The sequence below is a fragment of the Myxocyprinus asiaticus genome, chromosome 30 (assembly GCF_019703515.2).
Source record: "Myxocyprinus asiaticus isolate MX2 ecotype Aquarium Trade chromosome 30, UBuf_Myxa_2, whole genome shotgun sequence".
In the NCBI taxonomy this organism is placed as follows: Eukaryota; Metazoa; Chordata; class Actinopteri; order Cypriniformes; family Catostomidae; genus Myxocyprinus; species Myxocyprinus asiaticus.
This window is the reverse complement of record NC_059373.1, coordinates 27,398,563-27,413,618: the sequence shown is the minus strand read 5'-3', so window position 1 is coordinate 27,413,618 and position 15,056 is coordinate 27,398,563. Positions and strand designations below refer to the sequence as shown.

General features: G+C 37.0%; 1 protein-coding gene across 1 annotated transcript; it reads right to left on the bottom strand.

Annotated features, from left to right (window-relative positions):
- Positions 1-5,256: 5,256 nt before the first annotated feature.
- LOC127420656 (CBY1-interacting BAR domain-containing protein 1-like) lies at positions 5,257-12,499 on the bottom strand. Its single transcript, XM_051663081.1, has 9 exons — positions 12,334-12,499; positions 11,514-11,748; positions 11,365-11,433; positions 10,999-11,100; positions 10,763-10,768; positions 9,540-9,644; positions 8,819-8,932; positions 7,930-8,049; positions 5,257-6,431 (listed from the first exon to the last, which is right to left on the bottom strand). The coding sequence occupies exons 1-9, from the start codon at positions 12,360-12,362 to the stop codon at positions 6,321-6,323; spliced, it is 891 nt and encodes a 296-aa protein (XP_051519041.1). The 5' UTR covers positions 12,363-12,499; the 3' UTR covers positions 5,257-6,320.
- Positions 12,500-15,056: the final 2,557 nt, after the last annotated feature.

Sequence of the window (15,056 nt, the reverse complement as noted above, 5' to 3'; positions counted from 1 at the left end):
TACTTGGTAGGGGCTCCTTTTGCTTTAATTACTGCCTCAATTTGGCGTGGCATGGAGGTGATCAGTTTGTGGCACTGTCGAGGTGGTATGGAAGCCCAGGTTTCTTTGACAGTGGCCTTCAGCTCATCTGCATTTTTTGGTCTCTTGTTTCTCATTTTCCTCTTGACAATACCCCATAGATTCTCTATGGGGTTCAGGTCTGGTGAGTTTGCACACCAGACCATGGTCTGGTGTTGGTGTGCTTTTTCCATGCAGTCAAGCACACCAACACCATGGTCATTTAACCAACTTTTGGTGCTTTTGGCAGTGTGGGCAGGTGCCAAATCCTGCTGGAAAATGAAATCAGCATCTTTAAAAAGCTGGTCAGCAGAAGGAAGCATGAAGTGCTCCAAAATTGCTTGGTAAACGGGTGCAGTGACTTTGGTTTTCAAAAAACACAATGGACCAACACCAGCAGATGACATTGCACCCCAAATCATCACAGACTGTGGAAACTTAACACTGGACTTCAAGCAACTTGGGCTATGAGCTTCTCCACCCTTCCTCCAGATGAAATACAAAACTTGCTCTCATCTGAAAAGAGGACTTTGGACCACTAGGCAACAGTCCAGTTCTTCTTCTCCTTAGCCCAGGTAAGACGCCTCTGACGTTGTCTGTGGTTCAGGAGTGGCTTAACAAGAGGAATACGACAACTGTAGCCAAATTCCTTGACACGTCTGTGTGTGGTGGCTCTTGATGCCTTGACCCCAGCCTCAGTCCATTCCTTGTGAAGTTCACTCAAATTCTTGAATCGATTTTGCTTGACAATCATAAGGCTGCGGTTCTCTCAGTTGGTTGTGCATCTTTTTCTTCCACACTTTTTCCTTCCACTCAACTTTCTGTTAACATGCTTGGATACAGCACTCTGTGAACAGCCAGCTTCTTTGGCAATGAATGTTTGTGGCTTACCCTCCTTGTGAAGGGTGTCAATGATTGTCTTCTGGACAACTGTCAGATCAGCAGTCTTCCCCATGATTGTGTAGCCTAGTGAACCAAACTGAGAGACCATTTTGAAGGCTCAGAAAACCTTTGCAGGTGTTTTGAGTTGATTAGCTGATTGGCATGTCACCATATTCTAATTTTTTGAGATAGTGAATCGGTGGGTTTTTGTTAAATGTGAGCCAAAATCATCACAATTAAAAGAACCAAATACTTAAACTACTTCAATCTGTGTGCATTGAATTTATTTAATACACGAGTTTCACAATTTGAGTTGAATTACTGAAATAAATGAACTTTTCTACGACATTCTAATTTATTGAGATGCACCTGTAAACTTGCACTTTCGAGATATAAAGTCGCAACTGCGTGAAAAAACTTGCAATTGCAACTTTCTCATAGTTGCTCGCAATTATTTCTAAATTTTTTCATGCAATTGCTACCTTGTTTCTCACAATTGCTTTACCTGTATATATTTTTCATAATTGAGACTTTATATCACACACTTGTGAGTTTAGATATGACTTAATATCGCACAATTGTGACTTGCAATTGTGTGATATAAATGTGCACTTTTGAGATATAAAGTCGAAATTGTGTGATGAAAACTTACAATTGCAACTTTATTTCTCTACTTTATTACTTAAAAGTGCTATTTTATTTCTTGCAATTGCTTTATATCTTGCAATTTCTACTTTATATCTCACAATTGCAAGTTTATATCTTGCAATTTTGACTTTATTTCTTGTAATTAAGACTTTATATCATGCACTTGCAAGTTTATATCTGACTTTCTATCACACAGTTGTGACTGTTTCTTGCAATTATGTAATATTAACATGCACTTTCGAGATATATTGTCACAACTCACAACTGTGTGATGAAAAACTTTATTTCTTGCGATTTCTACTTTATTTCTCTCAATTGCTCTCAATTATTTAGCTCCTTTATTTCTCTCAGTTTCAACTTTATATCTCTCAATTACAAGTTTATACAGTATATTGCAATTTTGACTTTAATTCTCACAACTGAGACTTTAGATCACATACTTGAGAGTTTTTATTGCACAATTGTGACTTTATATCTTGCAATTGCGTGATATAAACTTGCACATTCGAGATATAAAGTTGCAATTGTCTGATGAAAAACTTTCAAAGACTTTATTTCTCCCAATTTCTACTTTAATTCTCGCAATTGCTCACAATTATTTCTCTACTTTATTTCTTGCAACTGCTTTATATTTCCCAATATCTACTTTATTTCTCTATTTTATGCAATTGCTAATTTATTTCTCACAATTGCTTTATATCTTGCAATTTAGACTTTATATCTGGAAACTGTAAGTTTTTGTCACTTGCAAGAAATCAATTGCAATAGTCACAGTTGATATAGTCAATTACCTTATGGTTTTATTCCGTGGCAGGATCTGACATACACAGTATGATGAAGACTATTACACCCAAAAAATAAAAAAAATCTCCATCATTTAACCTCATGTTGTTCCAAACACTGTATGACTTTCTTTTTTACCCCTAGAACACATAAGGAGAAGCTGGACAGAATGTTAGCAGTTACTATTCAATTCATTGTATGGAAAAAGATGTAATGATGCGCCTCTTTTTGTGTTCTACGGAAGAAAGTCACACGTGTTTGGAAGAACATGAATAAATGATGAGAGAATTTTCATTTTGAGTGAACTATGATCCCTTAAAGCAGAGTGAGAATGTAAACATGGAACTTTCAGTATGATATAAGCCATTTTTCTTCAATGTCTCACCTGTTAGTCAACAGACTGTGAACTCAGCACAGTGGAAATGCTTTCTGATTCTTTGGATCCAGCACCCAAGTCCACACAAAGTTGGCAGGTCTGATGGAAACAGAGAAAATGTGCTTGGCTGACAACATGTGTGGCCATAAAGAGTTGGGACACATTCCTCTTTGTTGTATAAATCCTAGGGAATTTTCCCCAATTAGTGCGTTGTTCCCAGACATTAGTAAAACCACTGGCACCACACTGTGGGTAATGAATTCCTCTTGTATCACAGGCTATAGCTTAATCATACTGCCAAATGACATGTTTTTTGCTTGTAATGTAATTCAAATGAAAAAGATTTATGTCTCGTTAGGTTAAGTTCAATGATAGGGATATTTTGGACTTGTAAAGCCCCTGAGGGTCTGGCTTCCTCACCTAAGACCTTGTGAGAACTTCCTGAACTCCAAAACCAAAGATACACAATACATTTCCTTGCAGATCTGCCACTGATTTTGAGTTTACAAACCTTCAGACAAAAGTGTCGACAAGTGTTTCTCGTGACAGAAGAAAACTCTTTTGTGAACTGCTGACAATGTATTTTTTGTCACCTCCTAAAGCAGTGTAGGTGTGTGAAAAATATAACTGATCCAGCCTCACTTTACAGTTTCAAGTATCAGTTTTAATCAACATTTTTGACTCATATCTTGACTCATATTCTGTTCAGGTGCAAAGCCACTCCCTTCTACTTCTAGATCGATACGACATCTTACGCACTGCCACAGGGAAGCTTTCCCTGCTGATTCACACCTGTGCATATTTCAAAACCAATAATTGAACCCAAATCGATATATTTACAAACACAGGCTCACACGACCATGCAGATTTGCATATCCTCATTGAAGCTGAGTGGGTCATGACCAGCACAGACACATGCCTCTGTTTTCCTTTCCGCCAGCTGTAAGCTCATGACCCCAAGGCATCTCTGACAGATTGTATCATCATAGACTCAGATAAGCCCTTGCGCAATATTATATGTGGCAGCAGTATGCTTTTGAAGGCGGATGTCGAAACCATTAACAAAAACAAGCACTGGGTGAGAGAGAACAAACCTGGAGTGCAGGTACTTCTACTCAGAACATAGATATGTTTAACCATTTGTGACCTGCTCAATCATTTTGAGTTTTATGCACTGAAGTCAAAGGGAAAGCAATTAAATCATTATATTAGCCAACATTTAAATGAGTATATCTCGATAACTGTTTGGGATAGAATCATAATAATAATTAGTGAAGAAAACTCAAAATGTGTGTCTTGGTGACTCAAAATTATGAAAAAAATCACATTTTGCTTTTGTTTAAATTCTTTGATGCAAAAAGCATGTATTAAATCTGACTAATTAATTTATTAGTAATTTTGCATAACACTGTTATCCAATAATAAATGACATATAAATCTGAAGTGTCTTTTAGACACTTGCTGTAATTCAGATTTATTGACACCTCTGCAGAGGTCACCAAGGGTACTCCTAAAGTGGACAACCAAACCTCTGCGTTTGCTTGATGGATTGAGAGATTGCATGTATTGGGGAACATATACTAGAGCCTGCAGCACCTCTCGCTCTCTCTCTTCGTGACTCATGGTGACTCACGCTGTAGTTATGCTACCTCTCTCTCTCTCTTTTTTATAACCGCTGCGAGGCAACCATCGTATTAATATTCAGTACAGTCAGGCGCTACAGCACACACAAACACACACTGGTTCCCATTATGGCCCCTGTAAAGAATGAGTCAGATGGGTGAGGAGGGAATCCTTTCCTCAAATATTGTTGTCCCCAAGGCCACTGAATGAATGGTTGGTTTGTGCGTCTGTCATGAATATTCCACGTACTCGTCTCATGGAGACAAAAGAATCCACGACCAATCATTTGCAAACCAAAGGCGCAGCATGACAGCCAGTGCTTGTTTCTGAAAATTGTTGAAAAATGTTGCTTATAACAGTCTCTTGTGATTGGATGACAAAATTTGATGCACTCTTGTGACTGGCCGATGAAAATTGACACTCTCTTGTGATTTGCTGATTGAAATTTGACCCTTTTCTGAAACTGGGCATTCAAATTGTAATATGATTTAAAGGTGCACTCAGTTACTTTTTGCTCACGATATCTTAGACTCACAGTGACAACTAGTGGTGTGGATGCAGCATAATTCAAAATCAAAAGTTTTCAGTTACAGATGCCATTATAGAAATTCACTATTCACAATCAGCCATGATTAATTTAATCCAAGAGTGAAAGTGTCCAATAACAAGACAGTTACTGAGATTAAGCGAGTAGTATTCAGTTGGTCATGTGATTCTAACATGGCAGCCCCCATGAGGGCGCCCCCGGCCTATGTAGAATAAAACAGCTTTTATAAGGTTACTGATATGTCCTCATCTCATGTGAGTGGTCATGATTTTATACATATGTTTCAAAATTACAACTAATTTCTTTAGGAGTAAAACTTTATTTATGGGGGAAAAAAAAATTACTGAGTGCACCTTTAAACAAACTTGTATAAACTGTATACTGAATTACTTAGCCTTCTTTCTTAAAGTTTGATGCAATATTTTATAGTGTTTAATGCACTCAATTTAGGCCTGCATTCTCAATGATTGCATTTAGGACATTTAGATAACCACAACATGGCACTCCATATTTGAGCATATAAACTAAAATAAATAATAAAAAAATTTTTTTTTTTTTTAAATGTCTAGCCAGAACATCTGCACTGCATGTATTTCAACTGATCTTTGCTTACTCTGAAAAGTGATGGAAAACTCTCAGACACAATTTTCCAATCATATACGCAGTGCAGACAACTCATGATGCTAGAAACCTTTTTTCACAGATAAACTGTGCATTTTATTTCACATCATTACACCAACTACATGCTGTCAGATTTTTCACAATGATGTGTCAGATTTCAATCTTTTTTTTTTTTTTTTTTTTACAATTTAAAATGTTATTTTTTTTTTCTTTTACAACTCTGCTCCTGTCAGAGCTCGTCATAATTATACTAGCATTACTGGTTACTGTTTCTGACTCATTCATGACTGACATAAAAAGCTATGAGATACAAAGATGCAGAGCAATGGGTGGGTCAAGTTCCAGGGACTCATTATTGTTTTTGCATACAACATACCCATTTTGTCTTTTGAAACAGATGAACGGATCCACACACACTGTTCAAATGCAGACAATGGATTTTAGATAATTGAAATCGCTCATTATGCAAGAGCCGGCTTTACAAAGACATTACAAAGCATGTTTCAACTAAATTACCATATTGATCACTGACAATACTTAGCACCTTGTACACAAAATATGTGTGGCATATGCAAAACTTTTTAAAACAACATTTCAAATAATACCTGTAAGTTCTTTAAAGAGGTTCTCTGGTATAAATAATTTCATTGTAGATGATACTGCTGGTGGAAATAGTTTTAATATGTCTTCCATTTATTTAAAATACTGAATAGTTCAGAAATGTCACTGTTTAAAAATACTGTGGATCAGACATATTTGATGGACTGGCAATGAAAATGCATCTTAATGCTCATCATCTGTCACTTCCTCCAAATCATCATCATCTTCTTCATCCTCCTCCTCCTCCTCATCTTCTTCCTCATCCCTTTTCCTCTGTCTGCTAGACATTCTTGACTACACCAGAAAAAAAGCCTTTTAATTGCAGTTGAGAGTCAACACACCTGAGTCATTCTAACGTGATTGACATATTGCAAAAAAAAAAGAAAAAAAGAAAGAAAGAAAAAAGAACAAGATTTCTCCAGCAAGAAAGATACAACAGTGTTGCCTAAAGGAAAATCTTGTGTTTATCCCTCAAGACAAAAGCATGGCATGTTACGCTATTTGCACGTCTGGGATAATTTTGCTCACAGAGAACTGAAATACATAGATTGGAACTATATTTGAATATAAGTTTTTTTTCATTAAAAAAACAAAACAAAAAAAAAAAAGCATTGTTCCTCACTAATCATTAATATACACGACTACATAGCCAAAAGTATGTGGACACCCCCTTCTAATTAATGGGTTTGGCTAGGCCCCTTAATTCCAGCAAATACATTATTTTGCATACACTGGCATTCCAGAGAATTGTGCTTACAGTTTTGTGGCAACAGTTTTCTGTTCCAGCATGACAATGTCCCTTTGCACAAAACAAAATCCATTAAACAGAACTTGATTGCAGAAAGCCCAGACCTGAACCCCACTTAACACCTATGGGATGAATGGGAGCAAATCTCCTCAGCCATGTTCCAATATCTAGTGGAAAGCCTTCCCAGAAGAGTGGAAGCTTTCGTAGAGGACCAACTCACCGTTAATGTCAACGGTTTTGAAATTAAATGCTCTACACACGTATGAGGGAGGTGTTTGGGTGTCCACATACTTTTGGTCATAACTGTAGTGTAACATAATTTTTAAGAGTATTTATGTTGGCTTGAAAAAGATAACATACTGTTCTGGTTATTACTGATTATTATTAGGGTTTTCCCAAAATCCCTAAACAAAGACCAAAAGTATTAAATGTTACACCACCTACTGCTTTAAAGGTTTAGTTCACCCAAAAATGAAAATCCTCTCATGATTAACTTACCTTTAAGCCATCCCAGATGTGTATGACTTTCCTTCTTCAGCAGAACCGAAGTGAAGATTTTTATAAGCAGATTTCAGCTCAGTTTGTCCATAAAATGCATGCAAATGGGTGCCATCAGGCTGCTAGCTGTTTGATGGTCCAAAAGGCATATATAGGCAGCATAAAAGTAAGCCACAAGACTCCAGTCGATAAATTAATGTCTTCTGAAGCAAATCGATAGGTTGGTGTAAAAAAGAAATCGATAATTATATTTGTATAAAATCATAAACATCTGGGATGGCTTAAAGGTAAGTAAATCATGAGAGAAATTTTCATTTTTGGGTGAACTATCCCTTTAAGGCTACATCTGCCAAACTTGGTACAGATCTAATTAGCTGGCTGTTTATCTTACTGTAAGGACAGTTAAACCTTCAGACTGTCTTAAACTTTCAGGCCAGTCCAATATCAGAGTTTATCTTGTCAAACTTTACTTGTTTAGTTTTAGTTGTAATATGAATTATGGGGCATACTATAAAATTGCCATTGCATTTTTCAAAAAGCACTTACCTGCAACATTCCTGAATTACTCATTGATGTACCAGTTCGATTCAGGGAAAGTTTAGAATTGGCACGAACTATTTCTAACCGTGACTGGTAATCAGTGGGGTGCAGGGAATTCCTGAAAACCTGTCAAGACAACAAAAGGGGATGTAGACTGCTATGCCTATGGGCCACCAAGAACCTATTGCTATCTCAAACCCTCCCCAGACGGCCTAGCTCAAATAAGATACATTAAAAAGAGAAATGACTTAACATAGTCTAGTGCCACATACTGTGCTCTACCAACACAGAAACATATGGCATTTAGTTTGAAAGTTTACACACTCTGTCCTGTTGAGGGTGTGCCAACAAACATTGTCACCTCACTTTATTAACTCCAGTTAAATATTACAGGAAGATTATTTATGGTCTATCTCTGTATTCTATAGTTGTCTTTATAAACCTGTCACTGTGCGCTATTATACGATTATTAAAATTTACAGATCCAATTACAGGCAAACAAAGTTCAGACAAAAACAGAGAAACTTTTCCCTGAAAATCCCTGGTGAAACAATATTCATGTGATGCTTTCCCTGGCAAGTCAAGAAAAGATTAATAAACTCAAGAGTCTTCAACAGAAAATTTGTTTTGGCATGCCAAACTATGAATTTATAAATAAATGCATTAGCCAGTGCGAACATTCCACAGCTGACTGAACACGCTTTGCAAGATGCCTCCCAAGTTCTTTTACATATCGGCTTGGAGGGAGCCTAATAGTCCAGCTACCACAGCTTTCATCATTATGACAGTGGGGAGATCTCGGGAGGAGAAAGAATATAATGTGATTAGACATTATGACAGACAAGCTCCAACCATCTGGAATGCAGGGGCAGCAGAGCTGGTGCAGAGAACTCACTTCAAGGTCTCCCTCCTCATCAACATTCTGAATGTGCTGGTAAGCTGTTGTGTAAATTTCCAAAGCCTTGGTATGGAACGCCATTTCCACTGTCACAAATTCACCAAAGATTTTCTACATGGGGAAACAAGAGAACAACAGTCTAAAGTCATTTCTATGGATTATGAAAATGCTGCTTGTTTACTTAAAGGGATATTTCACCCAAAATGAAAATTCTCTCAGCATTTACTCATCCTAACGTCAAGCCTGTATGACTTTCTTTCCTCCGTGGAACACCAAAAGAGAAGTTTGGCACAATGTCCGAGCTGCTCTCTTCTATACAATGTACTATAAATGAATGGGGACTAGGAGCTTTCATGCTCTAAAAAGGACAAAAAAGCACCATCAAAACATCATAAAAGTAGTCCAAACGGCTTATACACTATATACGTCTCGTGAAGCCATATGGTAGCAAGATTCACCAGAGTCACCATTCACTGTCACTGTATGGAAAAGAACAGCTTGAACACTTTGGTAGAAATGAAAGTCAACATGACATTGGAAAGTGTGAGTAAATGATGACAGCATTTTCACTTTTGAGCGAACTCTTGGTTTAAACACACTACATACACACAATTTATAATGAATACATTTGAACATAGGTTACATACTCCTTCAATTTTAATTAACAAATAAGCTTATTTTTCTTCACATAACAAATCAAATGTGTAGCCTGAGGAACCTTGATGTCACGAATTTTCTGCTTTTCAAAGTCATCTATTGTCTCCTCTAACTGGCGAGTCGTGCGTGTGGCATCCATTGTGGCTCTTTGGAGTTCACTCTCAGCCTTTCGTGACAAAACAGACAATCAAACGAGAAGCACAAAGTGTTCTGAGCAGTGGAGATGTACACGATATGAGTTCATATTTCGACATCAGCTCACTGAGAGGTTTTAAACTAGTACAATGGAATGTCTCACATTAGTAGAGAATAACTGACATAAAAGTGCCGGTTGTTCTAGTTTGGCTGTTCTTGAATCTGTTTGGTAATAATGGTAACACTTTACTATAAGTTAACAAATAAAGACACATACAGGTAAAACATTATGTATCATGAACAAAAAAATAAACTATCTTGGTGAATATTAATTCATAAAAATACTAATGATTATTGTTAGTTCAAATTGCATTAACTAATGTTACCACATACAACTTTTAATGTTAGAAATGTATTAGTATACTGTATGTAAAAATTAACAATAACCAAGTTTAGTAAATGCAGTATAAGTATTGGTCATTGTTAATTATTATTATTACACGGCTCTCTGGAATACTCTATTCTGATTGGTCAATCTAGCAGTCTGATATTTCTCAGTTACAACCGCACATCCATGCATCAGACAGCTCATCTGGGTATTAGCGAGCCATCTTTCCTGCTTCTTGGATCACTGTGCGATCTCAACAAATAAGTTAATAGAATAATTTCAACTCAAATCATGCTTCATTTCCATTTATTTATTTATTTGGCAAGTGGTCTTGTAATAAGATGTATAATGAGCAGTCAGACGTTCATTAATTACAAAATAAACACCAACAGAACTTCAGTGCAAACTGGTGGAGGATTTCAGCTGTTCAGCGATTCGTTTCTTCTCACATAATGACATTTCAATGCAAATCTTTTATGTCCATGTATTTATTTATTTGGTAAGTAGCCGTGTAATAAGTGGGATCATTTACAGTCAACCGGTTGTTATTGTAAAATGAATCCCTTCAGGGTGACAAGATCCTGATCACCCTGTTGGGGTTAATTTTGCGATAACAACCGGCTGATTGTACATTATCCCTTACTTAACTATTGCATTAACTACTGTTAACATATACAACCTTACTGTATAGTGTTACTGTTACATTTATGTTTCAAATAATTTTTAAGATAATATTACAGTTTGTTGCATACAGGGCCCACCTGTGACTGGGAGAATATGTCAAGGCAATATCACTAACACTGTGCTTCTTCTTACGACAAATACCTTAAGGCATGTCAGTATTGTTTATTATTTACAATACACACATCTAAAAGGTAATTTGACTATAAACTGGGGCATCTTTCATGTTATGCAAATTTAATATATGATCATGAAGTCAGTAAGAACTTGTTTTGTGCTGCAAAGGTATGCAAATTTAGTAGGGCCGCAAGGATACAATAATCTGTCTGTCAGAGGGGTTTCTCTGTCTCGTCCTTTCTAACTGCTGCATCTGCTTGGCCTCCCTGTTCCTTGCACTCTGTGTTAACTTCAGGTCCTCCTGTAGATAAAATGAATAAAATCACAAAAGGTTGGAGGAACAGAGTGCCCTGTGGCAAGATATATTTATACTCATCTGGTTCTTGGGTTTGACCTATCACAACAGTCATTGTACATCATGCTTCCTCAGAATGTGATGCAATGCTGCCCTCATGAGATTACAGAGATAAGATCATCTGTACATTTGGACTACAAACTATGAGCATAATGAGAACCCATTAACCCTCACATTAACACTTAGATACTTCAGAAAAAAACACCTCACCCTTTTTGTTTTGACAATATTCCCATATGCTTTCAAAGGTTCTATAACCTTGACCTCTAGCCTCTCCACCTGTAAACAAAAGTGTGTGTTTGTATGTTAATGAAAAAACACAGAGAAGCTGAAGCATGCTATTAAGGTTTCAAACAAACTTCTGCTTGGCGATAGTCCTGAATCTTGGCCAACTGGTCTGCGAAATTCTTCAGTCCACTTTTTAGGTTGGGTGTCTCTGTGTCGGCATAAAGACTGACTTCTTTGACCAGCAGGTCGGCTTTGTCCCGCAGTCGTGCTGTTTTACGGACATAAGCAGCAAAGTGTTGGCACAAATCTCCAAAGTGCTTCTCTACATTGGTGATGTTCTCCTGGATCTGCTTGGTCTGAGTGTCCCTATAATGGACGTAAAAGAAGGATGAAATTTATCTGACTATTGGCAATGTAGACTACAGCGACTGCCCTCCATAAGTATGTTAAAAAAGGTTACAGTCAGATGTACTGTGTAAAATAGCAATAATCCGTGAACCAAAGCTATCTGTTATACAGCTTCTATGATGTGCTTTTGTAAACACCGAACTGCTTAACCAGTAGGCTACATCACCGCTGTTTTATTTAGTAAACGGCGTGCAAACAACATTTATCTATGACAAATTAGAATACAAATCTTAACAGGACAAAGCTGGCTTGACAAAGGAGAAAGGTTCATACAACAAACTTTAAATGAAACTAGGAAATTTGCACAAAAGCTGTATTATTATTAGTCCTTTTAAAGTGCAGTTTCAGTGCAAGTTATCCCGTTGAAGCTATGTTACAAATGCGGTGTTTCTGGATTAATATAAAGACTAGTTCAAGTACTAGTAGTGAAAAATCCCGCATAAAAGCGCGTACAAGCTATCTGAATGTATCCTGATGACATGACTTAGCTTAGCAAGCTAGTTAGCTTCTCTGCTTTCATAACAAATCTAGATAAACCTTTACCTTGTTCTTGTATCAGGTATGCGGCTCATGATTACTTGAAGCCAATATGTATGTATTAAATAATAGCTATATACGAAACTATAAAATAATAGCGTATTTAAAACCGGAAGAACGACTTATGCTAAGTGCTAATGTCAGGAATGGAAGAAGTAAATCTAAAAGAACGCCGGGCGCCGTTACCATGGAGATAAAAATGCGCCATCTACTGGTGAAATAAAACAAATAGTTCACCCAAAAATGAAAACTCTCATCATTTATTCACCCTCATTCCATCCCAGATGTGTATGACTTTCTCATGTGTATGAGAATATTTCAGCTCTGTAGGTCCATAAAATGCAAGTGAATGGTGTCCAGAACATTGACGCTCCAAAAAACATATAAAACAGCATAAAGTAATCCATGTGACTCCATTGGTTTAATCTATATCTTCTGACGTGATATGATAGATGTGGGTGATAAACAGATCAATATTTAAGTTATTTTTTTTTATATATATTTTTTATTTTAGTTTACTATCCAACTTTTTCCTACGTCCCCTGATGCTTAGTTCAAAATGTGGGCATTACTTTCGTTGTCAAGTTAACACAGTTTTTGTTGCGGTGTTCGTCCATTCATTCTTTCATTGTGGTGTTGGGATTTCGAGGAGAGGGTGTCTGATTTCATGAGGACATACATCAATCACTTTATCAGTTTGTTACTGAAGATAATAAACTGCAAAAATGTAATAATGACAAAGCGCGAACAAAACCAGCGCACTGTTTCTCCCAGATGCAGTTGAGATTTAATCTAAGCACAAACGCAACATTTCGAGCAACATTATTGGTTGTTTTTGTGGAGTATCTGTGTTAGTTCAGCTTCAGATGTGTGTGCTTGTACTTGTCACCCTGTGTGTTCAAATCAGACAGACACACTGAGGAAAAGCATTGAAGTTCTCATCCTTGGGTATGTAATCGCTTTTTCAAATTTTCCAATTGGACGGTTCTTTCCTTTTAAATCCACATGTAAGTTTAAACATTTGTTTGGTGGGGGATTGACTGGTGAGAGGTGGTGCTTTGCGTTTTAAACCTCAAATGCGATGTGGTTTTTGACTCCCTCTGTATGTGTTTTTATGATCCAATCACAAAACATTTTGCACCCTGTTTACAACTATATTTAGCGCTGACCATTTGCGATCGGATCATTCGAAACGCGTCTTATTACCAGCCGTAAACAGGGTCTTAAAATGACTGCAGCCAGAGCTAGGGAATACTAGAGACTTGCTTCCGGCGGATGTCCCACCCACATTCGTTTCCCCAGTAAAACCCCCAGGAAAAAGGTGGATACATCTTTTACTTTCACTTCCACATTTTACTTTTTTTTTTTTTGGTGATTCACATTCTTTGTACATATTGCCACCTACTGGTTAGGTCTGGTCAAAGGCTGGGATTTATAGTAAAAAAGGACTTAATTATTGATCTGTTTCTCACCCACAATTAACATATCGCTTTTGAAGACATGAATTTGAAGTCGTATGGATTACTTCTGTGCTGCCTTTATGTGCTTTTTGGACATTCAAATTTCTGGTCACCATTCAATTGCATTGCATGGACCTACAGAGATGTATTTGCAGAATAAAAGAAAGAAGAAAGAAAGAAAAAAAGAAACAAAAAGAAAGAGAAAGAAAAAAATATGTAATATGTCAAAAAGACGGTGTAATATGAAATATGAAAATGTGTAGGCTACTATGTAAAATAGGATCATAACCTCTCAGTTTTTACGTGTCTTTGTGCAAAAAAAAGCACATGAGCATCAATTGAAAGCACATTTGGATTTGCTATCTTTTAACGATGAAGCATTGTGTCTTTAATTTCCCTCTCCAGGCACACATATGGCACACCTTAATGATTTTATTGGTTTTGTAACATTGCCTAAAGCAGACTTCATGATCAATGAAAGAAATGGGAATTCATTTTGATGCGCTCATGAATGTCACCAGCTGCTGTGTCTGCGCCTCTGCGGAGAATGTCCAAAAACCTTCATTATCATGCTTAATCATCCATGGAATTGATCCCACTGTAACAGATTGCCTGTGTAAAACATGTTGCATTAAGCTATGTGCATTGAATCCTACTTAAGAAGTCTGTGGTGGTCACTTACAAAAGTGTTTTAGTCATTGCTTGAAAAAACAAGCTGGTTGCAATAGCAAGTTTTTACATACCAGCGTTTCACATGTTATAAATAACGATGCATGTGGCAGACAGACAGACAGACAGACAGACAGACATACAGACAGACTAATTGACTGATTGACATTCTTCCAATGGCCCATGAGGTGTAGTGCAGTAACGCTTATCGTCCACTAGATGGCAGGCGATATCTTTCTTACTGTTTTTATCTGTCTGATTGGACAAATTTCAAGTAGGCACTTGTGTACAAAACAATGCGCATGTTTACCCCCTTTTAATTATGTTCATAGTTGAATAAAGGTTTATAAAATTTTGAATATGAGGCTTGTTATTTGGCCTAAGACTATTATTTCTGAATGAATGGATGCAGCTCTCAGTCCAAAGATCCTGGATTTGTTTATCTGGTGTACTCATTTGTTCTGGAAGAGTGTGTCCTCTAAGAGACAGAGTCTGATTTTTTTTTTTTTTTAGTAACAGATGGTGTTATTACAAAAACACCAATTAGCGGGAAGTAGGTTGTATCAACACAGCTCTCCGAGCTTCGTGTTGGTGGCTGTC

Excerpts from the sequence above, each read along its gene's own strand:
- LOC127420656 (XM_051663081.1), bottom strand. The coding sequence starts at position 12,362 with ATGAGCCGCATACCTGATACAAGAACAAG. Across the intron at positions 11,749-12,333 it reads ATACCTGATACAAGAACAAG|GGACACTCAGACCAAGCAGA; the intron begins GTAAAGGTTTAT and ends CGTCCATTATAG. Across the intron at positions 11,434-11,513 it reads AGGACTATCGCCAAGCAGAA|GTGGAGAGGCTAGAGGTCAA; the intron begins GTTTGTTTGAAA and ends TTTTGTTTACAG.